The sequence below is a fragment of the Athene cunicularia genome (genome assembly GCF_003259725.1).
Source record: "Athene cunicularia isolate RWA chromosome 3 unlocalized genomic scaffold, athCun1 chr3_part1, whole genome shotgun sequence".
NCBI classification, from domain to species: domain Eukaryota; kingdom Metazoa; phylum Chordata; class Aves; order Strigiformes; family Strigidae; genus Athene; species Athene cunicularia.
In genome coordinates this window covers 74,431,493-74,459,418 of record NW_020799097.1, presented here as the reverse complement: position 1 = coordinate 74,459,418, position 27,926 = coordinate 74,431,493, and the positions used below count along the sequence as shown (strand labels likewise).

At 37.8% G+C, this 27,926-nt stretch overlaps 1 protein-coding gene across 1 annotated transcript in view; it reads left to right on the top strand.

Moving 5' to 3' along the window:
* PRKN (parkin RBR E3 ubiquitin protein ligase) overlaps positions 1–27,926 on the top strand; it is a 746,949-nt gene that overhangs the window by 593,872 nt on the left and 125,151 nt on the right. The window contains exon 9 of the mRNA XM_026844563.1: positions 22,781–22,842. Within this exon, the coding sequence (XP_026700364.1) occupies positions 22,781–22,842 (62 nt within the window). The remainder of the gene's footprint in view (positions 1–22,780; positions 22,843–27,926) is intronic.

The window sequence follows — 27,926 nt, the reverse complement described above, 5'->3', positions numbered from 1 at the left end:
ACTTAGGGCAAGGGCAGTACAGGTTTCATGGTGAGCCCAGCAGATATTTGCTTCTGAAACAGTGAAGTTGCTCTTAAATTTCAGAGAGAATTTGTCCCTAAAATGATTTACAACCTCCATTTAATCCCTCTGCCAAAGCTGGACTTTTCTGGAGACTTCTTCCAATCTGGAACAGGCTGAAAATATGATCACATCTGACCAAAATAAATTGGCTTTCAATCTTATAACATCCTCTATTTTCTTGTAAATTCAGAATGGTGAAGGACAGAAACTTGAGTATTTCTAAGCCAGTGTCTAGCTGAAAAGACAGTTCCAATAACAGCTTTGTAGTGTCTTAAAATATTTTATAAATTTCACATTTGGCTATATCCTGAACTTTCCCATGTATGGGTTTGGAGGGGCTTGAGGAGCATTTTCAGCCATGTGTTAAGTACTGAAAATAGTTTAGGTTCAGGGAAGAGGTTTTCAGTCCCATCTCTTTCTGTCTAGGTAGATATTGATGCACATAAACTTGTTCTAGTGTTCTTCATAGTTACAGCTTGACTAAGATGATAAAACAGTGTTGAAATAAATTATGCTTTCCTTCACACTTTTCTTGCTTGAGAATTAATCTTCTAGGTATTGTTGACAAGGGAACAAAAGAAAGGCAAACTTTCAATATTATTTTACCTGCCTTGCTCAAACTTTGCAAAAACACAGCATCCTTGTAGAAATTTTAAGCTTCCTCCGAGGATTGTGACAGGATTCTGCCATATTCGGTCAATAATCTTGCCTCGTCACTTCCAAGGCCTTCATGCCCTGCTCAGCAAGGCCTTGATGTTACAAAGTCCTTTGAATTTTACCTAAAGGGAACTAAAGCCCTCTCACACTCCAGTCCTGCTTTTTGTTTCATTTGACATTACTCAGTAGGTTTTGCTGTGTCTGAATTAGAACAGTGTCTAATAGCTGTCTGATTGCATTCATCATTTCTGCAGCTTGACAGGTCTGCAGCATGAAGGTCATATCAAATCCCAGTTCACATAAGGCAAAGTTCCAATTTATTTCTGTCCAGAACTCTTGTGAGGCAACCACAGGCTCCTGGACTTTTTTTTACACATACATACTGCAAATTATTGGTCAGAATCAGACTTCTGGAGGTAAGGGCTAGGGTCTACTTGGTCAATGTCTTGGGGTACTCACCCTGCTATATATTGATAGTTGGTTTTACTACTTCTTTGGGGGATAAATCTTCACTTTTATTTTTGCTGTAGGTGTTTTCATACCATAAATTTATTTTAAACCCATTATAAATTTATCATTGCTGATTGACCTCTAGGTCAGTGATATGCCCTTCCAAAAATGGTTCCTTTTAGAAGATAAGTTTGTTAATGTATTGCCTTATAGTGATACAAACACGATTCTATTAAAAAGTCATATAATATACACATGAAAGGGAATTTAAACCTACAAAGAAATATTTGCACATCCTTTTCTGCAGAAACTGAAGAAATGGTTTCCTCAATGATGGGTAAACTTGTATGTTTTGTATAGATATGAGATGGATAAATACTATGTTGCTCGCATTTGTAGTTGGTAATCTCCATTTACCTTTTGCTACAACAGCAGAGTTTTTATCTTTTAAAATGTTGACATGCTGTTGTATAGCATGTCCAGGCCCTCATCAAACTGCAACATTGAGGTGACATCAAGTAGTCAGCTGAGGTTTCCCTTCCCAACTAGAGACACAGAGCTACCGAACTGCCATTAGAGACTCTAGAGAGGGATGAGTAGAAAAGGGGTGTCTATTAAAGGCACACTTAGCAGTATCTCAGTGCTGAAACATCTTTAAAATACTACATTTGGCAAAAATTAAAATATTCCTTAGGCTGCTATGAATCATGCTATAAGCTAAATTACCTCTGTTTGGCTCTAGGAGTTAGTGATGGAAGAAGCAAGGACTATACCTCTTAATACCTCTTCCATGCTATGTCTCTCTTCATTCAGATTCCTCCTGAGTTTATATGCTGTGTGCTGCACACATGGTAATATATGTCACTGTTGGAAAAATTGCATGTGAAATATGGAAGAATGAAAAGCACTGAACACAGACCCTGCAGCTATCACCGTCAGTTGGATTTCACAGAGGATCTTGAGTGATAGGTCTGCCCAAGATTCTTCTTAGGGGCAAGGATCTTGTCAACAATGAATGTACTGACAATCCAACTATTTAAGTTTGTTATTATTTGTTATAAGTCAAGGACTTGAAGACATTTTTCACTGCTTTTACTAAGGCAAACATGTTGTCCCTGTATTCTCAAAGGAATCTGCAAGTTGTGAGTTTGCTTCGCTCGCTTCTTTAACTAACCTGAGATTAAGTTAGGGAAATTGCCTTCATGGAACACCATTCCATGGTTGAGAAAACTAATTATCTTCCTGACAACACTACCTATACTTGCCTCTAGATCATATCTGTCTATCTGGTCTTTGATGGTCTCCAAAAGGACTAATGGGAACAGCCCTAGAACTTCCATCTCTTAACGTCTGCTCACAGAGCCTCCAGACCCTTTTGATCTTCTCAAGATCATTTTGCAGTAAAGCTCATGTCCACACAGGTTAACATGAACAAGAATAGCACTCGTGTCTATCTAAGAATTTTTCAGTGGCTTCATGCATCTGAGAAGCAACACATCAACTAGTGTGTCTAGCATATTTAGCAGAAAGTTCCTTTTGTCACTCTCATGCTTGCCTCCAATTCTGGGATAAATTTTTTTTTGTTACTAGTTCCACATATCTGTTCCTGCCAGGGCGTGTAACACTACATGCAAAATGACCAACCATATTCTTCCCTGCAGAGGGGCCATTTTTGCCTGGGAAATGTGCGTTGAACTCTTCTGTCTTTGGACATCCCCCGCATACAGTATGAATGTTATCATCTCAATGAGGTCTCTGATTACAGATGTTTCTCAGCACAGCGACTTTGTTCTGCACCTCTCCTTGTACCAGCGAGATGTTGTCAGATGGCAGCTCCCTCAACCTAATCCCTCTCTTGGCCTCATTTGTCAGGAAAATATAGGCCAGAGTCCTGCAAATGTAGTCCAGTGCCTGGGTTGAGGCATCATGGTCAATGTGCTAATGGGTCTGGCCCTGAAAGCTTGCAGGTTAAAGAAAATCTTACATGAAAAATAGCTCTGCTAGTGCTGAGTGTGTTCAGTGTGTTCAGTGATGGGTACTTTTTCTGTATGCTGCAATCCCCGTCTTCTCTTCCTGTACATCTCCTCTTCCTGTACATCTAGGGAAACTATTTGCTCTTCTCTGTTCACTAGCTACAAATGATTATTTAGACTGCTGGTTTTTTGATCTATCCTCCTGCCCAGCTAAAGCCCCACTTCCTTCAAAATGTAGAGGGCTTGTTTCTGAGCACTGAACTCAGACTCATGATAACTATCACATGAAAATATTACAGACTGAAAAACTGCACATTGCATCCTGCCAATGAAGCAATTTATTAGCAAAATTTACTTTAAAAATAGAGCTACTCTAGGGCCTGAAGTTCGTTTTAAAAATAGTTTTATTGCTAAAGCAGAAGAATGATATAAGAGCTGTTACTTCCATGACATCCTCTGGATTTTTGTGCAAGCTTCAGGCCCAGTAGTGGGTGGTTTCTAATAACTCCTTTCCCAGTAAGCCAGGTACAATAAGCCAGGTTAATTACAGAAAATGAAAACCGAACAGGCTGTACCTAGCACACTGAAATTGCTAATTTCAATTGTTCTAGTCTTTTGGGCACATAAAAAACTTTTTTTCTTTTTTTCTTTTTTTTTTTTTTTCTTTTAAATCCTACCTAAGCTTACTTTTATTCAGATGGCTGAAATGTCTGTGAAGAGAAGACTTCAGTCTCTTGAATAAAATGTACATTAACGTATTCCATAAAACACTATGTGGGAGACAGATCTTGTATTTTTTTAATCTTATATAATACATGCAGTAATGTGAAGTGAGCCATATTTAAATATTGTCAAGACTTTGAGAGAAAAGTCAGAAAATACAAAACTAGTGTTTTGTCGTGCAGCTATGACTGTTCTTCTTTCTCCACAAAGTCATAAAGTGAAGATTCAGAGCCAGATGTTATAACTTTCAATTGCCATTGCCTTCAGTGGAGGTTCCCAAGGTAATTGCATGGCAGCATTGCCTTGTCATTGTCAAACATAGATTTGAGTCTGCTACAGATTGTTGGTTTATATTCTGTAAATTCAAGACATGGGATTTATGGTTTTCTGTTTGTAAAGGGTAGCTGGAGAATTATCTTTGGCAGTGTAATATTTTTCTATGTAAGATCACTAACTTAGACCAAACTCACAGCTTATGATTCTGAGAGACATAATTGAAACCCAAGTTTTGCATTGGTCATTATATCCATAGCACAGAAGAATGTGCAGTTTTCTTGTACTGCTCCAGGCCCCTTCCTTGGGGAATCTGCCATAGATTCTGCATTACTCTTGCACATGGTAGACTCACAAATGACTGTATCATCTGTTTAATTTGACGTGACGCACTATTTAGCACAGTGGGGTTATTAACACAAGAGAGGCTTTCAGCTCAAGTGTAATACAAATAAAAATAAATGTTATATCTCCTTTGCACAACTAGGTGCAGCATACTTACATACATAAACAGGATTTTCAGTCACAAAAGAGCTTGTCCTGACAGCTACCACAGATGAAAAAAAAAAAAAAACAAACACAAAAAACACAAAAAAACCCCACAAACCTAGAGAGAGACCTGCAGATGAAAGATTAAGCTACAAATGGAGATTTAATTTTCCATTTATTGTGGGTCAGCTGCTGTCTAGGTTTGAGGTCCTTGTTTCTCCTAGCACAGACAAGAAACCTGAGGGCACCAGGCAAATTGTCTCCTCCTCAGGAATTTTCTGCATGAGTTCAATAAAGGCTCTGCATAAACAGCAAGTGCTCCAGCATGCTGTGTGCACAGGTCAGGTTGTGAGGAAGCTTGTACTCTTTATGAAACTCCAGGGTTTCACATCTAGGGTTTAGAGAAACCATTCTTCAGAGTTTTCAAATTCAAATCAAGAAGGCAAATGTGCAAAAGTGTTTTCTGTTTCCATTTCTCTTTCCTTTGGTGAAAAGGAGCTGACATTATTATATATAATATAGAGCAGACTGCAGTGCCTTTGCAAATATTGTGTAGTTAAGGGTTAATTACTTTACACTTTTCTTACATTAATAATATGCTTTGGGGACAATGGAGAAATTCCACAGAACATCAGTCATTGTGTAGCGTTGAATTCCTGTGCCATTTCATCTGTCAGAAAATAAAACGATCCTTGTAATTTTCTTGTTATTGCATGATCTTTATAATGAAAATTACAAGGCTACACATTACAGAGTAAATATAGTGCTCTTTGAGAAATATTTGTCCTTTAGAAGATGAAAAGGAGATGCCTGATGGTAGTTTTCTTTGTTCTTGCTATCTGTTTGCTATCCTGATCTTTTGTTCCTCGGTTTCAACTTTCAGATAAAAGCTTTTAGTTGTTCATTTTAATGTGATAGTTTTGGATTATCAGATTTTTGTCCATTTCGTTTTCTTCCCTCATACCTCACACCACAGCTTATCTGCAACATCCTTAACTCCTTAGAGACGAGGTAAATCATTTTACACTCTTACATAGTGACTGCTTGCTGACAGGACGTGACCAAACAGAGTGATCCTGGGGCAGCAGTGATGCTGGCCGTGCCATGCCATGCGATGCTGTGCCAAGGGGACACACTGCGCAGGGTCAAACATGGCCCTGTGATCACTGGGGAAGTTCCAGTGCTGGGTCAAGCTGAGGTGGAGCCAGGAAGGCAAGTCAGCTTAATGGGGTACATGGCCATGGTCCAGAGTTGGCTGCAATGCTGCTGCAGCATTGGTCAGGTGCAAGGATGGAGTGACAAACTGATTCAGTTTACAGAGCTGACTGTCAGTGTGACCCTGCCAGTATTTTTGAACGCACTTTCCAGTACGGTTTCTTAAGAAGCAGGGGTAGCATCATTTGGTGTGTACAAGGGCAAAAGCAGGCAGGGTGGCACTGCTCTGTCATCTGCTGCCTCATTTATTTGGCATCCTGTTTGGATGGTTCACTGAAAATATCATCTGTGCACTAAGTGAAATTCAAAAGGGCAATTAAGATCTTAGGAACCATTAGGAATAACAAAATGTTATTTCCCTGTGGTAAATCAAGAGCACACCCTGCTCTGCACATTCCAAGTGCAGTTTTGGTTATTGCCTCTGAAAAAGAAAGGGCTAACTATTGTTTAAACACAGGGCAGCAAAGACAGCTGGAGGTATGGAATAGTTTCTGTGTGATGAGATGCTTATTTTTCTGTTCTGACAAGAAACATCTGGATCAAGATGTGACAGAGTTTTCTAAAAACCATGATAGGAGTGGAAAAGATTAATAGGGACTTATCCATTCTTACTGTGTGAGAACTGGAGATAGCCATACAACTACAAGGCAGCAGGTATAAAGCAAACAGAGAAAACTCACCCGCTGCAAAGTAAACTGTGGAATTTATTGTAGAGACCAAAAGTATTCAGGGTTCCCAAAGTGACTAGATACATTAATGGAGAATTCCAAAGAATGATGAAGGAAAATAGTAACCTGATTATATCCTCTATTGCAGAATGTCCTTAAACTGCAGTCTTCAGACAAAGATGGTATACAGAAATATTTATCTCTTTTCATGTTTCTTATGCTTTTCTCATAGCATCTGTTATTGCCCTGTGCTAGAGGCAGGATATTGAGAGATGGATTTTTTTGTTAGGTTTAGCACATTTATCTGAAGTACATACTACTAGCTCCATCTTCTCCCAAACCAAAGATATCTTTACTTTCCCAGATGGGAAATGAGGAGGGAGAGAAAGGAGGAAGAAGCAGGGCTGGATGATTTCTGCCTTTTATGCATAGTGGAGCTCAGTGTTGCATCTGTGCCACAAGTGTGTGCTATGTCCAACCAGTATTGTGAAGAGCACAATTCAACCCAGTCCTTTCTTGCTCTTGCTGACCTCTAAGGGATTATTTTCCAGCTTTTTCTAGCAGACAGTAATGCTAAGACCAATGGTTCTACAATATTGTCAAGCCTATTATTTTGTGGCCAATACAGACGGATTACTGAGACCTAACTTTGAAGGTAGTTAGCTTTTCAACTATTTGGATAGGGGATTGGCTCAGCTGGGGAAAAAAATGCAGGCAATTATTTCTAACACTGGGTTTCTTCTTTATCTAATGTGCAATTTTCTGAAATACTGCTGTGTCTTTTATCAAGAAATAGAGGCTAGCTGGCTTGGAAAATCTAAGATAAGGAGTCTTTGAGGCAGTAGTAATTGGTTGTGGTAGATTGGGACAAATTAGAACGGTGCTCGGCAGAATTATTTACTGTACTGTCTACATGTCACTTATTTCAGCCACTTCCATCATGTTTTCCTTTTTCTATTTATTTATTTATCTATCTATTTAATATTGAGATAGGCACTGACATTAGCTTACTTTCCTGCATGAGACTCTCCTGAAGAACAAAGACACAAAGCATTAGCCCGAAACATAAAAATGTCGCGTGTCCTCTTAGATTATGCACAGCCTGTCTTTAAACGTTAGCATTAACCTTCAGTTCAGTTGGATCTGTAGATACAAGACTGAAAAAAAAATGCAAACTGACATTGTGGTATATTTTTTTATTGCAAATATTTATGTTTGTGTTCAGATCATATTTTCCAGGTACAGAAAGAAGTTAGGAAACTATTATTAGAGTTGCTGGAGATTCAGTTGATTAAGCACCTGTCACCTGAATCAGTTTTATATCATGGCTCTTCTAATTCAGTGGCCATTGCACAAAAAATATCATTGTACCTTTCAGATGTTTGCTACCTTGATTTGTTATTGTCCCAGTGAAGGAGGATATAGTCCTAATGATCTCAAGTGTGCTGTGTTCCCACAACCCAATCTCCATCAAATTCCAAAAGTAACAAAAAATAAAAATAAAACTAGATAATGCTCCACAACCTTCAAAGGAGAACAATAAACAGAGAGAGAGAAAGAGGAAAAGAGAGCGAGCGAGCAAGGAGATGTACATACACATGCCAAAGTATTTGTTGCAGCAAAGTTAACTTTTGCATTCAATGCCGCAGACTGCTTGATGGCAGCCATACTGTTCACTCTTTTATGACTGCAACAGGTGTAAGCAGAATTAAAGTGGGGAAATGGATGAAAATCCCATGAATGTAGCACCCATTGATGCTACATTCCCGCAACCCCCACAATGGGTTGTTGCAGGAATGTAGCATCAATGCGTCACAAGTTAGGCATAACTGGTAAAGAAGGGAAGAGCTCTCTAAACGGAAAGTCACTGGCAGCTGTGGAACCAGAGAAAGGAAGATGATCGGTGACAGCAATCTGTAGCCAAACATCAAAAATCCTGCTTTGCTCTTTTTCTCCTCCTCCTGTTTCTCTCAATAGACATCCATCACACTGCAACAGGATTTCTGCTGGCCAGTTTGTGTCTTGTAAATTGACAAGAGACGGGAGAATCACTTTGCCCAGAATCCCTGCTAAATTACATGAAAAAAGGATTTATGCTGCATGTAAACTGTGTAAATCCAGTCAGCTTTTAAGTGGAAACCAATTTTATAGTGTGTAAGTATCATTGATTTGTTAATCTGACAATTTTTTTAAACAAGTTCATGTGGATTAGCCAGTTCTGATTGTATGTCTCCTGCAAGTCGTTTGAGTGCTGGATAGCTTGGTGAATAAAGCACTAGAAATTAACCTTTGAGGTTTCTGTCTATAAATAAATTATTGATCCTTAAAAAAGAATCAGATAATCTCATTATATATAGTTTTCTGTAGCGTGAGTCTAAATCCTGCCATACAGAATCATTTATCATAATTGAAGATCTTTTTCCTGAAGCAGACAGGAGCTAAGCCACAATAGAAAGCAAATCCTGCAGGAATTGGTATAGCAGTATGAAGAATTTCCAACCAATTTAATGCTTAAGGGATGTTTTGTTTCCCCTCCAAATAATTCTAAGGGCTTTTAGCTTTTATAGCTGTATATCTAATAATTCTCAGTCAGGAAAAAGAAAAGTATCTCTGAAATTTCATACATGGTGGTAGTCTGGACCCAGTCAGAAATCAAAGAAATTCATTTCTGATGCATGACATAACAGACACAAGTGGAAAATACATAGCAAGCAGTGTAATAGTGAAAGGCAGAAGTGATACAGAGTTCAGTACTTAACATATAAATGACTGCTCAGAAGTACTCTACAGAAAGAATTGTTAATGTGTCAAAAGGTAAGTGTACACATGGTGAGACCTAGTGTTGGTTTTTTTTACAACTGCAACTCAGTGATCTGCTGAAATGAAGGAAAGTCAAGCGAGCATTTTAATTACATGAGAAAGAAAAGCTGAACCTTGTGGTTAGTTTCAATAACTTGGCTTTCTATTTTGCAAAAATAAACTACAGGACACTCAAGCCTGGGCTCTGTTCCTCTGTGGCTGGGCAAGGGGGATACTGTGGCGGAGGGAGGGAAAGGGGATTCCTGGGGGAACACGAGTTCTGACTTGGTTTATCACCTTGCTTAAGTGTTAGCATCAAGGTCAGAGATGTTCCAGTCCTGATTTCTAGTGTCTGCATCAGCATTCATAGTGCCAAGCTATGTTACTCTAGGATCCCTCTAGGTATAAATTCTCAAAAATATATTTTCCTGATTGGAAATGATTGATATAGCAATACCTGTACCCAAGGCAGGGGGCAGGGAACGTGTGTACCCCCCCACCCCAACCCTCTGTGGTTGGACTCTACACCCTGTGGGTTTTCATACATTCAGGTAGTAAGGTTGAAGATTTGCTCCTATACCTGTGTATTCTGGCTTCAGACTCACAGCTCAGAAACACTGCACTGTTGAAAGAACACAGAAAAAACTGTAGCTGAGGGAAAAAATGTGTGAGCTCAAGATATAGGAAGTAATTCAAATATTAGAAGAAATAGTGTCATATAGAGTGTCTGTTTTAATGAAGATATATTGGACGTGTGATAATGGAATTATTGCGAGTTTAAAAAACATTAGACAAGACCAACTAATTACATACAAGACATAGCATATCTGTGTGTAAGGTGGTAAAGATAAAAGATGTATGCTGTTGCTCTGGATTAACTTAGAAGTTATTTGTGGCCATGTAAGTAAAGACTAGAAGGAATATCCTCTAGTGTAGTGCGGCAGCTGTTCTGTACTAAATTGCTAGTGTAATCTCATGAAATTGCTTGCACTAATTCACTTCAGCGTACCGATGAGTCTGATGGCATAATGCTGAGCTGTGGGGGTTCTCTTCTGCCCTGTACATAGTAAAGCATATCCATTTTCCCCTCCATTCCTAGTCCAGCACAGCCACTGAGCTTGGGGTAAATTGTAACAGCCTTGGAAATTTATGACCACAGTGCAAGCGCAGCATCCTTCTCTGACCCACTGAAAGGGCCTATCCACCTAGCAAGGTCTGTGTTTTCTCTTTTATGCACAAGGCAAAAAATTAAGCCAATACGTGTATCAGCATGATGACTAACTAGAGTAGGATATTTTTCCATATTTTTCAGAAATTTGTGGGTATTTAAAAATAGATATTCCTTCACCGGAGAGAAATTGTGCAGTATTCCTTCACTGGAACTAATGTAACAGTACATTATTTATCCCTCCTGATTAAAGTGTTTATTCCTGTTGATTAAAAAAACCACGCTGGTCTGGATTTCAGCTATACAGTGAAAAAATGATCAGGAATTTTTTTTGTTATTCTGAGGGGGGGGGTTTAAGTGTTGCAGAAAGAGAGCCGGATGTTAAAGTGTTTTGTTTATTTTGTAGGCAAATAATACGTTGTGTGCCATAAAAATGGATAGGCCATCTTTGATGTTCATTGACAGATCCAAAGCAAAGCATTCTTTATGAGAAAACACTGCATTGCTAATAAAGTGATCCCAACAGCCGAGCTTGTGCTGCTTAATTTGTTTCCATGGAGTGATATTATAATTCTGACATACTGAAAAATCGCCTCGCAGAGACTCATATTGCATTTGTTGCTGAGTGCATCTTTGATATAACATTTGTTATTGTAGCGCTTGGGGTGTCTTCAGAGGAGTAATATTCTAAATGAACCTGGCTGTATTATCCCTTTAATGTAGAGTAGAATTTTGCATTAAATTTTCAGCTTATTTTAAATGTGTTTTTCCAGCTATTCATCACTAGTGGTCTGTTCAAGAAGAGGGACAGTATATCAATATAAAATCAGAAAAATCCTTAACTCTCTATCTTTGGGGAACCTCTCAGGTCATTCCAATTCTTTTCTGTTAGATGAATAGACAGCATGATCTCTTGTATTTATGCCTGCCTGTCAGGTTTTTTTATAGTAGAAACACGAATCACTGTTTGTAATGCAGGATTAGCCTGTCTCGCACAATGTTGTTAGAATTAGACCTGACTAGAGAGTGACTTAATTTCTTTTTCTTCTGTATTTAACTTTAGTTTTCATCCCACACCAGCTTTTGCGCTCCCAGGAACACTCTGCCTCTTATGTTAGAGTAAATATTGAAGAACTTAGGTATTATTTGTCTGGATTTGCACAGACGAAAAATGAAAGCAGTATGTAGCTCCCCCTCTGCAGGCTTCTGTGTTCTGAGCTGCCAGTAAAATGTAAAAAGATTGTACTATGATGTCCTATTAGACCTCAAGACTGGAAGGACAGTTTGTATTGAACACAGGCATTTTTCATAATTGTGTTGCCTGCAGGGTTACCACCTGCCCTAATTTGATCTGATTAAGGTGAAATGCAAACCCGTCCTCATTTCACAAGTGGAACTTTGCCATGTTCCCTCATGGAGAGCAATAAGATATGCATACATGTATTGCTGCTGTGAAGGAGGAAGAAAAATATTAGAATTAGGTAGCAATTAAGATTTCAACTCCATTACGAGAGTGCAGGTCACTTTTAGGCAATTGCTTCATTCTTTACTCTTCTGGAAATGGTTTTCTGTCATAAAATCCCTATGAAAAAGAGAAAATCATAGCCATTCATCCAGATACGTCTGTACTGTTCTGTGAGACATAATATATTCCATGGATTTTTTAAAATTCTCTTTTGGTTGGATGGGCTTATTGTCCATGAACATTTATTTTTAGAGTAGCCTGGTCTTGCCTTGTAGTCTGAGTCATTTATGTAAGAATTTAAATATTTGTCTAAGCTCTCAGTGAAGGGCTCATGTCGAAGTCTTATAAATCCTTCACAGATTACAGGAATAGCATTTTTATATACTGTTTATACAGAATGACGTCATATCCCAGGTAAAAAAGAAATGCAAAAGTAGAAAGAAAAGCATTGCTGTTTCTGGGTCACTGAATATTGTTTGCCATTCTCCTTTCTCCAATAATAATTTTGTGCATGCTTATGCATGTGTGAGTAAAAGAGTGAGACCTACATGTGCACATCTTGGGTTTTCTGTCAGATTTTTTTCATCTTGGCATATTGATTTTCCTGTACTGTGGACAGAAAATAACCTTTAAAAATTGCATTTTAATATCCTTGAACACTAGTTGGTAATTAAAGGGATGGAAATCTGCGTTTGTTCTCTGGCACCTGGCCACATCTTTCTTGATGGTACAATGGTTTATTCTACATTACATAGTTTGTATAATAACCTCACTTGGTAAAATACGAGTGAGATGGAAATGTATTGCAACATGAATTGCTGAAACTGTTCTTTCTGTTTGTCATTCCCAAAATTATAGAAGGACAGTTTCCTTAATTCAACTTCTAGGTATAATAAGAAGAAATATTTACTCTCCAAATCTGATTCTCAGCACTTGGGCTTTACAATGTACTTCTGTTATCAAGGCATCAGCTGGAAAACGGATGGGTGAACTTTGGTTTAATTTCAGCTTAGAAACCTTTTCGCGTTTTCTATGTTTCACCTACTTAATTCTGGCATTCAGAAATGACAATCTTTTAAAGACTTGCCCTTCAGTAACTGGCAAATGCAATTCTATAGTTATTTTTGCCTTGTGTTGACTTTTATTCAGGGATAGCTGGATTTTCCCTGGGAAGACAATCTCCTCTCTTATAGAGTCTCCACCACATGCTGAAAGCTCCTGACCTCTCACTTGCCTTCTCAAAGGTACTGATCATCATCAAAGGCCAGTGCCAGCATGAAGGTGGGAATTTGAGAGAACAGAGTTTGCTTTAGAGATTTCAAGTACTTTTTGAATAAAAGATGAGAAAACCTTTCATGAATTGAGCTGATTGAGCTAAAAACCTAGTGTACTGAGAAAGAAGAGCTCCTTTCAGCCCAGATCCCTGCAACGAGATTTTCACTAGCAAGGTTTATATGGCAGAAGGTATTGAGTATTCCAAAAGAAGTTTAGAGCACCTCTGTTGTATCTTGACTGAAAAAAAGAAAATCACCTGATTATGTTAGGAGCCTTAGACTTGCTGATTTTCTGACTTTGATGTTATGAAGAAACTTCAGGAGTAACTACTGTTAATTAAAAAGCATTTTAAAAAAAATGTTTTTTCTTTAAAATTTAATTTGAGAAAAGTCAGTACTTGCATGGAAAGAAGGGAGACTCCTTTTTGTTTGTACTTCTGGAGCTGCTGTATTTGCACAGTAAAGGTTGTAGTTCAATTTCTCATTACAGATGGATGTCATGGATTTTATTCTGTTGCGTGAGCATAGTATTCACTGATTTTACTGAGAATTGAATTGGTGAATTTACGCCTATAATTTAAACTGGAATATCAAACAACCAGATGGTACAGACTATTAGTCAAATATGTTTGCACTATTGCATGGTTGCCCTGAAGTCGTAGTCTCTTGGGCAATACTGAATTTCTTCTAGAAAATTTCTCCGCTCTGACAGACTCTTTCAACAGTTTGTCACATAGCAGCTCAGCATATACAGAAAACTGCCAAAAATAACAAGCAGTGGCATGCTGTCATTGTGCAGCTCAGTGCAATTCAGGGTTTGAATGCTGATGTGACTAAACAGTACTTGTTCAAGTCGGGTTTAAATATGCAAAAAAGCAAGCAAGGAAGGAGGTTCTAAATAAAATGGCAGGTCAATAGTCCTGCTGATATTTTCTTATGTAAAGATTAAAAGAAAGACCCTAGTGAAAAATGGCTAATGTGGTTCATTACTTCTAGTCATTTGGCTTTAAAGCATCATTTAAAGAGTCAGTAGCAGCACAGTGAAGGCCAGAGCTTTTTGCAGTGTGAGAAAGCCAGGCCAGCAGAATTTTCTCTAATCTGAGATGCTCTGTTTGCTGCCAGAAGTCAAACTTTATGTGATCTTTTCCCAACTCTACTGCAGTCCCTTTGCAGAATTTTCACAAGTACTTCATGAGAGCAAAAATACCTTTTGTATCTTTGGATGATTTTGAAATTAAGTGCATACAAAGAAAAATGTAACCAATTCAGCTGGACAACTAACGTCTCTGGTAACTGGTCAGAACAGGACAAATATTCTGTCCTGACAATCAAGTTTTCGTGGAACTTTCTGGTATTTTAGCTTCAACAGCCTTTTTGGTAACAAAAAAATGTATACGTCTTTTTACTGACTTCAGCTGTCAGAAGTCATTCAAGAAAAAAGAAAATTAACAATACTGTTTGACAGTGTATTAATCAGGAGAAAAAGGTATTTCAATACTGAATATTTTTTTAAAAGCAAATAAATTTCTTATTGCAGATTAAGCTTTGAAAAACGGGTGCTCAAATCTATCCTTTACTGGCACACGCTCTTTTTAACAAAGTCCTGCATTTTGTGTACATAGCCATTTTTTTTGCTAGTATGAATATGTGCAAACACTATTGACTTAATTGTTTCTATGCTAGTTTGTTTGATCTGAAGAACTGCTCCACCATTTGTAGTTTTAGAGAGACTTTTAAAGACTTACAGCAAAGATCTTCACCATTTTGACCCCTGGGTACATAAACCACGTGCAAGTATTGCTTGTCATTCTTTTTGGTTTAGCGTTGCCCAACTGCAGAGCTGAGCTTTGCAGTCTAAATACATGCCTGCTGACTTTGAAAGGACAGGATTCAATACTTCTTGCTTTTGAAAATATCTCCTTTTATATTTTTTTCCAAAGGAATCTATATTATTGAAACACTCTAATATGTCTCTTTACAGGCATATTTTTTTATCTTGCTATCTACTTATCTAGATTACTGTACAGAAAAATACCATCTGCAAACTGATGTTATCAAAATGGCATGAGTACAAGTGAAGAACACCATGTAATTTTTTACTTTGCCTTTTTGTTTTTACTGGATTTGCTATTTCTTACACCAGTTGTAAGGTGGGCAGTACAAGATAGCTGGGTACCGAAGGGTTGTCTCCCAATTTGTAACTATATTGCTGACTGCAGTCAACAGTATATTTACAAAAAATAAATCATCAGGTGTTTTAGTGTGTCCAACAGACTGAATGCTTCTTGTAGAATTTTGAACTGGATGTATAGCTAAGATAGATCATACTTGCTGAGAAAAGTTATGATACTTACAGTTAAGGCAGGGGAATAACCACTGTGTCCCTGTTGAACAAGAAGTTGTTTAGTTTTCTTTCTTGGAGAAAAATGTTCCATGACTGAACTTACCCCAATCATAATAGGTCATCAAATTAGGTATTGAAAGCAGAAGTATGAGTTAATGTGTCAGAGGACTTCAGTTTGCAAATGTGGCTCAAATGCATGATGAATATTGAGAATCCAGAAGGTAAATAAATAAGGCCCTTTGTTAATAATAAATCAGTAGGTAAACCTGGTGATTACAAGCTGATTTCATGAAAGGGTATTGTCTCTGATGTGTGATTTTATGATAAATGGTGGCTAGCAATAATTGATCTTCCAGCTAAAGTTGTGTGCTCACGCGAATCCCCTGCATTTTAAGACCTGCAGATGTAAGACTTCAGACTTCAGATGGCAAATTATTCACAGGGCAGCTTTATCACCTTTCTTTCTTTAAAAAGTCTTTCTTATACAAAGGAAGGTATCTGTAAGCACAGTGTAAGTCTACAAATTAATGAATCGTTAAGTTTGGTTACATTAGAAAATTATCTAGGTAACAACAGAGGAAAAAGATTCAATAATTTAATATTTACAAAAGTGTTGCTCATGAAAGTTGTAAAAAAATTAGTGAAAATGGTTATTATAATAATAATATACTTCTGTGGGATCTGTGAGAAAGCATTTCTACATCTTTCACAATGCGCAAGCACAAAATGTATTCCCAAGATAGGTTTATGTGCTTTTATTCTGTAAATTACATACTTGATATTCTTCATAATATCTTTTTCTCTTTTCAATAAAATATTTATGCATTCCAGACACTCTTCTTCATTTTGTCTTTGTTCATGTTCACATAGCATCAAAAATGAGAAAAGGTCACCCAAAACATCAAAACATTTAATTAACAGTGAAGTCACTTCATACTTTGAAATCATTGTCATTTCCCGTAAGAGTGACCCCACTGCCACCAGCACAGGATTGCTTTGCACTGGAAGAGACACAGACAGCAGGAAGGTGGGTTTTTTATACCAGTATTCTAATTAGTTGAACAGATTGGAAAAGACCAGGAAAATGACTTAACAAACAACTGCACACTGATTACGGGATTTCAAACTTGTTAAGTTTTGTGTGACAATCTAGCCCAGTTCCCTCTTCTCCCTACCCTGTTACCATTCCCTTTGCTATCACACTCAGTGCAGGGCTGTGCTCTTCCTGTCATTGCTGCTCACTCAGCAGAGTTGGCTGGGCTGGGCTGAGTACTCGCATCCTGCCTATGGAGGCCCAGCTGCTGTGTCCCACTGTATCTAGAGGCTGGCTGTGCTCTGGATGGATGTCTGCTGTAACGGGAACCTCTGAGCTGCAGGCAGGCTTCCCTTGCCACCATTCCTTGCTGTGCACGCACAGCAGACCAGCATACGCTTGCCCATATATATATATATGTATAATCATTGCTATACTGCAGGCACGCTATTAGAGTGCTGCATTTCCAAACTTTTAGAATATTTTTTTTTGTGAAAATGGAACATTTTTCATATCTGTACTCAAGTCAAATATGATTCTATGCAGAGCAATCAGAAAAAAAAAAAAAAAAAAAAAAAAAAAAAAAAAAAAAAATGAAGTGGTTATTCCCATGGATTTGAAACATTTTTCAGTTGCAAGCTTGGTTTAGCAATTAGCACTGTGAAAGATATCCTTTGAAGGACACTGATAGATATTCTTGCATGGTTATGTTCAGAGCTCACAAAAGGGTATGTACTTTTCAGAATTAACAAGTGTTGATGCAGACGTAAATTTTAAGTGAGAGAAATGAAAGTTATACTGTGTTCATCATGTAAATGTTAACTTTGCATGGAGCTAAATAAGATGGGAAAATTTTCTTGCTCAAAGTTAAGCATGTGCAGAAATGACTGGGATTTCAGCTGTTGGGTGAAATTAAACTCATCCAACCTTAAAAGCCTAGAAGTTACTTGTGTAAATCTTACCTAGTCACTTTAGACTCCTCAGTTAATGGAGATGTGGATTCCTTTTTTTGGGCCTGTCTCAGACGATGGGAATTACCCTGTGAAGGTGAGTATTTCCTTCTATTGACTGAAAAAGAAGCATGCAAAGAATATATTGGACTCATATAGCCAGTAGTTAAATGCTGAAATTCAGTGAATAGAATCTCACCCAACTGTACCATTTGGAGAAAGATGAAATTTAAAATGCAAAGTAGGAAACAATGCTACAAATGTACAGTAGGAGATGTAGCACATAATCCTATAGTAGAGATATATATGCTTGTAACTGCAGTCGGTGGAAAGATCATATGATTTTCTACGATTCTCTGAGGCTAGAGTTCAGCCAGGGTCCATCCCAACCCGCAGGCAGGAGCAGAGCAGCTGGGGGCACAGGCACAGCCCCAGCCTTGGGCATCAGGCACCTCCTGAGGACAGGGACGGGCTGAGGCTGGGCCTCAACATGGGCACACGGGTGGGCCCGGCTCAGCAGGGCCCGTGGCTGGGCAGGGCAGAGCTGTGGGAAAATGGAGATGGGCCCTGCGGTGGGGCTGCGGGGACAGGGGCTGATGGCCCCAGGGCTGACGTGGGGGAGCCCCGGGGGGCTGGACAGGCACAGGCAGGGCTGGTGGTGCCATCAGGGCCCTGGCACTTGCGTTGGTTCTCAGTCAGCTGTATTTGGAATGGCAGTCATTTTCTTTTGCTTTCATGTTGCCAGTTTATGCAAAATTAAAGAGTTGATTTAATTTTTTCCTTTGCCTTCTCACTGGAGAACATAAGTCACATAAAGTGATAATTCTAAGCAAAAACAAAACCAGAAGCTAATTCTGTCTGAGAAAAAATATGTGAAGACTTGGGTAATTAAATTGGTAGTAGTTTAATTACAAGTGTGGCTGTAAATGTGTGTTCAGACCAGTTGAAATCACGAGATTTATGATGTTAGGAGACATTAAACTGTCCTTCCTTTATCTTGCTTCTTTATTCTTCTCTTGGAGACACATATATGAACAGATTAAAAATATCTTTATGAAGAGAATGCCACAACGTAAATTGTAAATTTACAGTTCAAATTTCTGAAACTTTGAATGTACTTTTCATTCATAAGTGCAGCATTTGGACTTAAATAATAAAGCAATATGAGAATCAAGCAACAACAAAATTATACAAACAAGTAATCTGGTGTATGATGGAACATTCAGAAGCAAATAATATGCTTAAATTTAATTTAAGTAATAAATGCTTAAATAGAAGCAATGAAATTACTTGTGGTGAGTTTATAAAGCTTCTGGTGCTTTGAACTGGGTATCATCCCTTCATAACTTAGTTTCCTGCTTAGACTCAAGCTCATTTCCAAAACATCACATTAGTTTTATGGGTCTTACTGCTTTGAGGTCAACAGAGCTATATCAGAAGAAAAAGTGGTATAAAAATACTAAAGATTTGCATCAATTTTATTTTTCTTAAATCTTGCTTAGCTTTCACAGTTAGCTAAAACCTGTAACAGTCAATGTAGCCAAGAACATATGAAACACATAGGTTTAAATATCAGTTGAAAGAGGGAACTAATAAACAATTTATCTGCCATTTTATCAGTCTGCAGATGTCCTCACTACTGAGTTTTGGCTTCTGATTAAAGGCAATTGTCCATGCTTTTGCATCATTTCCTTTTAACACTCTTATGTCTAATTGTTATTGATTGATTTATTTAATATTCCTATGGTTTGGTTTATGTCGGTGGAAGATGTCATGTATGCCTGTACTTTTTCAAGTAATAATTGGGAACAGGGAAATGGAACGTTTCAGTAATTGCTGAGACCATTGATTATACAGGTTTCTGTACTACAGAGGCCATAAAAACTAATCCTCAAAGCATTCTACACGAAATAGCAGGAATCTGTAAAGTGCAGATTATTTATTCCATGTGACGTGCTAGTTGTACATCAGAGACTTAGGAAATTAATTTTTCTCTTAACCTTTGGTGTGCACAGTTTGCCAGTGAAGCCATTGGGTGCTGTGCTTAACTAGTGATAATTTTCAAGTCTCTTATGTGTGGTTGCATATACATAAATATTTTGATAGATATATATGGGTCATTTTGTGGGTAAGATGACAAATAGTTCTTAATGCTTTTTGACAGAATAGGTGTTTTGGAATATCTTTTTATTTTTTGAAGGGTTATTTGTCTATAGCCTTTGTCTCTAGTCACAGTTCCTAGGCAAGAATTTAACATTATCCAAGACTATCAAAAATCTCAGATATTTCGTAAAAATCAGTCATGGCATTGGGGTGTGTTTTACAAAGGTCTGCTTACAGAACAGAAGAAATTAAAGTAGAAATAGGAAATATCAGAAATACATCCAGAAAAATCCAAAAAGAAAAGATAATGTTTGGATCTTCTGTTTTCCATGTTTCTTCTTTATTTCCATTTTTTCATCAAATTATTATTTGACAACAATAATTTCCATTGTTCTTCAAATTATTGCTTCTGCAGTGTGTTGATCTGAAAGGACTTCTAACAGACAGCAGACTGTTAATGTGTGTCAGCATAATTCAATATTGCATGCATTTGACATTTCTGAACTCATTGTTGCTGGAAAGCATCATGCCAACAGGTTTTTAAGCTCTTTCTCCTCCTCCTTTGTGAGTAACTTCAGGATCTCTTGCATCGTCAGTCTTGATGATCCAGTGAAAGTCTGGGCTATGAAAAGGTTGAAAACTAGATTGGGCAAGTCTCTGAAAAATAGACTATAGAAAATATTGTGTTGGGAAGAGGATGCAGTGGTGGACAACTAGTAACACTTAAAATATATGTTTTTATGTATATGTCTATATATATCTTCAAACTTTTACACATTTTTTTACAAACATGATTTTTTCCAAACTGTTTATAGTCTCTAACATGGAACAAAGAGAGGATGCATGTAAACAGTTCACATAGGTGAGATTATATAAATTATGCATGAGGCCAGAATGGGATGGATTCTGGGAGAAATAGGCATTCAGGAAATATGATTTCAAGGAGAATGGAAAGAGAAAAAGTTCTTGCTAGGCAAGAAAAAGGAACCTTTCCCATCTTAAGGGATTTAGTGAATAATAAATTGGAAAGGATAAGAGGGAAGAAAGAAATGATTGGTTGAAGAAGCAGATGTAAGGACTAAAAAGAGACAAGCAGAAAGCAGTTTAGCTGGTGTTACAAAGCTAACATCTGTCAAAGATTAACATGGAGTATTACATGAAATCATAATTATCCTTTACACTTAGAAATTTCTATAGCAGTGTATAATCAATGCAGATATTTTCAGGGGAAATTACATGTGGAAAAAAAAATACCTAAGGGCTTGAGTGTAAGGTGGTTTTTTTATGCAGTGAATTCTGATCTGAAACACAGAAGTCAACAGTTCTGGACGACAAGTCAGGCCTCAGATCAAGAAGTTAGTGAGGCAGTTGGGGTTGATACATTCAGGGTTTGGATGAGCTGGAAGATGGATATGTAAATCACAGTGAAAATGGAGAGAGCAATGCTGCATAGATTCTGCGGTGAAAGTAGTAAGGATGATTTTAAGTGCACTGAGAACAAGAAACAGAATAAACAGTGAGAGCCTAAGCATGGGGGAAATGAGGAGAGAAAATTCAAGGTGATACAGGTGTTGAGGTCCTGTAAGTTGACAATAGAAACCCATTATGAAAAAATCTCTTGGAGCTAAAACTCACACATTGAAATATATAAATTTCCTTGTGTGCGAGAGGAGGGAAGAGGTAGATGGAAAGAAGCCTATAAGAATATCATAGGTTTTATTAAATGGGAATAAATAGTAATATTTAATAAGAGACAAGCCATTAATAGATAATTCTTACCATATGCCTAAATCTTGGCCACCTTAAACCTTGGCTACCTTTAAAAAGGTTTGCTGATGAAGTTGTATTGATAGTGCATTCTCCACCTTGTACCTCCTCTGAATGTAGATGAAGCATTTACCAACAAGAAGCTGATTTGTATATAATTTAAATCTTTCCCTAAGTAGAAAAAAATTATACCAGTAGAAGACTTGTACTAGTATAATTCTGTCTAGAGTAGGGTTTTTGCCTTTTTTAGTTATGTTGCTTGCAAGTATAAGGGCTTTTCCCTTTGTATCCCTAAAACAGCTATGCCAGCAGAAGTTGTGAGTGTAAGCCATGCCTCACTGGCTTTGAGCGAAGCCACAGTGCTGATGGAGATTTCCTGAAAACTGCCTCCAAAATAATTTGCATCCTTTTAATGGCAATCATTAAGAGTGAGAGGTAAATATTTGTACTTGCATCAGCAGAAAAGCAGGTTGACAGAAATTGTAGTTCCTCACATGGTCTGGGCAGAACTATGCTCTTAATTCCTTCCAAAGAATTTTCTCTGTTCACAAGCAGATGCTTTAATTTATGGTGAGAAAACTAAAGCCCAGATTTCTTTCACATCCTGCACTTCTATCCCTTGCCAGAAATGAGTCTAAGTGTGTAGCAGCCTTGGATTTCATCACCAGGAAGGTAATCACAGTCTGAAGAGGTCAGTAAAGTACATGGCATCTCACAAGACATATTCTTTCTTACTGGCTGCTACAGATGTGAAAGTGTAGCGACTGAACATTAATCTTATTGCAAAATTCTGGCAAATCACTCCCCTGCCTGCGTGGTTAGTTTGTGCATTACACTTGTGGGTGACAACTACATATTTCTGCAATGGGTTATATTTGTGACAACCAAAACTAAAGTAATCTGTGGGGCCTATGAAATCCTTCAGGGAATCAGGGAAGGCTTGTATGGCACTTAGAAATGAGTCCAAACCTGGTGTGTGAGTCAGAATTCAGCTTTGGGCAGCTCCAAGATTTTGATGTGAGATCCTCTTTTAACAGGCTTTTGGCTTCCAGTAAGGGACCGGCAGTATCTGGCAGACAGTGCTGCCCTTTTCATCTTGCTTTTGTTTGCAGTCCTTTGGGGAAAGGGCTAAAATATTCGGAATATAACCTTTCTAAGCATTCTCAGTAGCATGCTTGGAAATGTGGAAGGATTATTTGATAGATGGTTTTCAGCATTCTGGGGCCTGCAGAACCATGGCTAATCTTTCTAATCTTCTTTATCTAAGGTAATCTGTATATTCTATCCTCTCTGCATCTATGTATTTTATGCTGAAAATGCACTGACAAGAAGCTCTAAAATGACTATTTTTGTTTCTTTCCAACAGCTGGCTGTCCAGACTCCTTGATTAAAGAGCTTCATCACTTCAGGATTCTGGGAGAAGAACAGGTGAGTTAGCATCTCAAAGACAGCGCCTTAATGTCATGAAAGATAGACGCTAATGAGACAGTTTCATCTCTCTCAAGGGAGGCAGCGTGTATCTCATGACCCCCAGTGACCTGAAATGTGGGGAAAAAAGCACACAGGAGATAAATGTGATTTTTTTTTTTTTCATTCTATCCATCAGCTTTGACAGGTTATTAATTGGTACATCTGCTATCTGCCACAGTGTTTCAGCTTTCAACTGCAGCAGTAAATAGGCTCTCTATAACCTCAGATAGACAAACAATCTGACTAAGGGATTGATACTTACAGCCACTCATGATATTATCCATCTCTTTTTGTGGCCTTTCTTTTTTAAAAGTGTGTTTCTCATTATAATTATAGCTGTACTTTGCACTCAGAAAACTTTTTCTGTAGAGGAATCTTAGGAAAGCATAAGTGACGTATGCTTTACAACACTCACAAGATGGTCATAGTTATTAGTTTGTCAATGAAATTAACGTACAGAGATACTGAGAAACTGGCCTTAAATTTTGAGACACAAGTCGAATTTTCAAATGCCCAGTACTTCTGAAATTCAAGTTGTCTGTCTCTGAAGTATCTCTCCTAATGTACTGGTTATAAAGCCTAACTGCCTGCTATAGAGTTGTAGGTACTAGGGACTGAAGACCTGAAAGCTGAACATTAGTGTGTTGTACATGAGAATACCTGCGTCTTTTAATGACCCTGGCACCAAGAGACCAAGCTTATACGAGGGCTGTGACAGAGGTAGGAGCAGCTCCTGAAATGTTAATTCCAAGTCTAGTTTCTTAGTTTTTAGATCAGATTATATTGTCAAGAACACCCTGTTGATTTTCTTTTCCCCGTCACTCTCTATTTTATTATTACAGTTAGACCTGCTGGTACATTTTCTGGACTTCCAGTTTTCCTCCACCAGCCCCCCATTTCAGTTGTTACAGAAAATCAAAAGCCAAATTTGTTAGGGACTCTGCTTTTCCTCAGGAAGAAAGCAGCATGAAGGGGAGTGTGGGAGGGTTTGTCTGACAGGAATGGAAAAAAAGACAGAAAGCAAGACTAGGCTAAAGATACTGAAAGCAGGAATCTGGTGAGATTGAGGATTTAGGATGAGGAAATAAAAATAATTGTGAACAGGATTGATGGGGGCAAGAGACTGGTTAGATCCAGCTGACAAATGGAAGGCAGAGTGAGATGAAGCTTGAGGACACTTGGAGACACTGAGCTGATGAAAAAGGGTAGGCTTAGAAACCAGAATGGTGAGGATAAGGGTCTGACAAGGAGCTGGAACCAAGAACTGGAAGAAAATGACCAAATATAGAAACCTGCTAAAGAGACTGGTAAATAAAGGAAGATCTATACTTAAGTTGAACAAGGAGGTGAAGCTAAGCTGAGTAGGATGCATGGGACAAAAGAATTGAAGGAAAAGTAGGGAACAACTAAACCAAGAGACTGCAAGTGTGAGGGAGAGAGCTGAACCAGACAGACTTTGGTAGCAGTACTGGCAGGATCCCTCAGCCTTGCTAATGACCTCTGACGGAGCAATATATTTTAAGTGATGGACTTTCTTTTTATTTCTGGGGTCTTTTTAGGTAAGGAAGTGGTAGACATAAAAATGAAGAGCAAAACAGTTAAGAGTGCAAATGAAGAATTCAGACATTAGGAAATGTCAGATTTAAGATTGTTTATGTAGTCTTGATACTTTCTTTATTCCACTCACCTACCCTTAGACTAAGAGAGTATTAAATTATATGATCATACAAACTTCAGAAGTGGGATGATGGAAACCATGAAGAACTACAAAAGGAAAGATAATTTATTTCTGTCCAATAATAAGAGAAGTCTTGAAAAGAGTAGATTTTGATGAGGAAAACCTTGCTAATCAAATACAGGGGGTTTTTTTGCCATTTGGAATATTTTTGGTATTCTTTTGGACTTTCATCATGAAATTACTCCTCTTTGTATTGAATACACCTAAACAGATGAAAGTTTTGTCATCATGCATTAGGAGCATAAAACTATGCAAATGGAAAGTGGTTCTGCAGAATGGGTCTGACCTATGGGTCTTTCTCTGAAACTGACTGCACTAACAGATTATTTGGATAGAGTAGCTATCATTAGGGTCTTAACTAATGTCTTTGCAAGTAGTGAACATTGCCATAAGGCTTGAATTATGACATAAGCCCATATAGCTATAAAGAAAATTGTAACTATATTCTGTCTTTACAAAAGCATTTTTATCATGAGCATACTGATGACTACAGTAGCTCTTGCTTCAACTTAACACACAGTTAGGGAAAAGCTGTTGCAAAAGCAAAGTAAAAAAAAAAATTAAAGTGCATATAAATGAAGAAAGGAAGGAATTTCAGGCAAAGTTCCTATTCACAGGGATATCTAATTATTTCTTATATTTATTTAGTTATATCTTAGATATTTTTAAAAAGCAAAAGTGTGTCTTTTCCTGTTCTCATGCATACTAGATAGAGGAAAAATCATACTTAATTGTGACACTGTTTTATTCAGACTGCTTACCATTTCAGTATTATCAACAACATTATGTGTTCTTCCACTCCAAGGAACAGTCAAAGAATAATAGGAGCATGTTACTGCTTCATGTCCAAACTTGATTTATTTTTAAAATGCTTATGTATTTAAGGCCAGATTATAAAAACTGAATGGACTATTGTGATAATCTGTACTGATCTCCTTTAAAATACACATTACATGACTTTCTTGGATTAATTCTTGTTTAAACTGGAGTATGTTGCCTAGAAAAACATCCATTCTTTTTTTACAAATCACTTGCAGACATTAGATCCTATTATACCTCTCAGTAGTGAAAGACAGAAAATTTCCAGCCTCTTTTCCTTTCTACCACTCTACCAGCACCAGTGTACTCCCTACATTGCATATTTCTCATTCCTCACTGTCCAGATCATTTACATTTCCAATTGTCTTTGTCCTCTCACAAGGCAATAGGGATCATCATAATAAAAAATTATTTCAGCCAATTCAGAAAAAGCCACCATACCCCTGAAACGGGACTAAAAAATATGTGTATACAGCAAAAGGGAGTCTGTCAGTCAGACTGTCAGCTACATATGTTTCAGACGGAATGAAGGAACTTTTCAGTTTGAAGAGGGCATTTCTGCTGGAGCTTCTGGGTTCCAGTTAAAACAGTGGCTGCCCAATAAGGAATATAATTTCCTTTCTAGAGATTTTTATTTATTCATCTAAGAGGTGCCTTAGTGCTTTTGGACGTGGATGGACACAGATCAGATTCAGCTCATAATCCATTACACTGCTTCCCAGACAGGAATCCTGTTCTGCAACTGTGGGTAATAGTTTCTTCCTAGAAGAATAACTTTACATGTGACTGTGCTGAAAAGTTGTTTGTTTTTAACCCAGTTTACCAACAGTTCACACACCCCTGTAGCATGAATTTAACCATCCATGTTACATGTTCATTACTTCCTCTTCTCACATTGTTACGAGCTTTATCACTGATGTTCTATGTTCTTGGTTTTCTTCCAAGTCACTGATAAAAATTTTAGGTGGCATATGGCCAGGAATCAATATTTTCAGGATCATTTTGGAAACACACCTGCTTAATAATGATTGCCCATTTACAATTATATTTTAGACATGCCAGATAGCTAAGTTTTCATCCTCTTAATACAAGGCAGGCAGCAGCAAGTCAAATGCCTTAGAGAAATCTGCTTCATCAACTCTCTTGCCTTTATCAACCAAATTTCAGTCAAATTAAATTCAAGGACCTGTTCCTGATACAAACTCCTGTTCTCTGCCTTTTGTTCATTGAATATTCCTGGAAATACTGACCATATATAATTTTTATTGATGTCATTAAGAGGTCAAGGTTTTCAGTGGCTTGCGGGATGAAACCACTCAAAAACATGTGTCTGCCTGTGTACTTGTCTATCCAAATAAAATGTTTCTTTATCTAGATGTAAACATTGAAGGAAAACTAATGCTGAGAAAAAAGACTTGTGTTTAACTCGAAGCCTGAAGAGTTACTCATTAATCTTTCTCAAAAGAAGTTCTATAATAATAAAACAGTTGTCCAAATAGTCAAACTTCTTTGCAGTCTCCTGAACAGGTAGAACTCTCATGTCTTCTATTCCCTCAGGAATGTACATTATGGGAAATTCATTCTAGCTGGGAAATCTATCTTTTAAGGTTTATTTGGAGCCAAAAAGTTTTTAAAGAGGCAGTTGTTTTTAGACTTTATGGAAAGAGGAGATCCTAGTATGTGTGGTTAAACAGAAGTGTACAAGCCTCCCTGGTACATGATATGAATTGTGGATACCCAAGGTACCACATAAAACCAGCTTCCAAAGTAAATGGCTTAATATGCAACACGAATACATCTAGCAACAGATTGCTACCTCACTTGATACTTGACCCTTTGAGAAGGTGCCAGAGAGTCTGACCTAGAAAAGTCTCCAAAAGCAGCTTTAACTGGTTTGGTTTGGACCTCCTTTTCACACAATCTCTCAGCGCACAAAAGTCTGTACAAAGCAAAGAGAGTCTTCTGGACATGCAACACCAGGAGGGGTAAAACCTGAAGCTTTCTAACTGTCTTTAGCTCTGTTGAACTTTTTCTTGCAATTTGATTTCACTGTTCATAATCCATCATTTTCACTTGGCATAATGGATGCGGTCCAACATGCTGGCTAACTGCTTCACTTCATAGGTACCTGAGATTGACTCAGGATTGGGATGAAAGATTATTAACTGAGGAGCTTTTGAAAAATAGCACAATATAAGAAAGTTTCGTTTCCTGCAGTACCCATTTGCCTGTCAGGCTGGCTGTCTCTGCAAGTAAATGCAAGTGGTTCTACAAGTGGTGATAGTACAAGCTGCTTACAAAAATACGTTAAAGATGCACTAAATATGGGCTCTGTCCAAATAGAGTGGAAGGCAGGTAATTCAACAAGCCAGTGCCAGAGACAGCAGAGAAAACACTTTATTTCAGACCTACACACTACAATATACCAACACAGGAAGATGACTTGCAGTGAACTGTTATGGAGTCTCCCTAATGACTCTCTGAG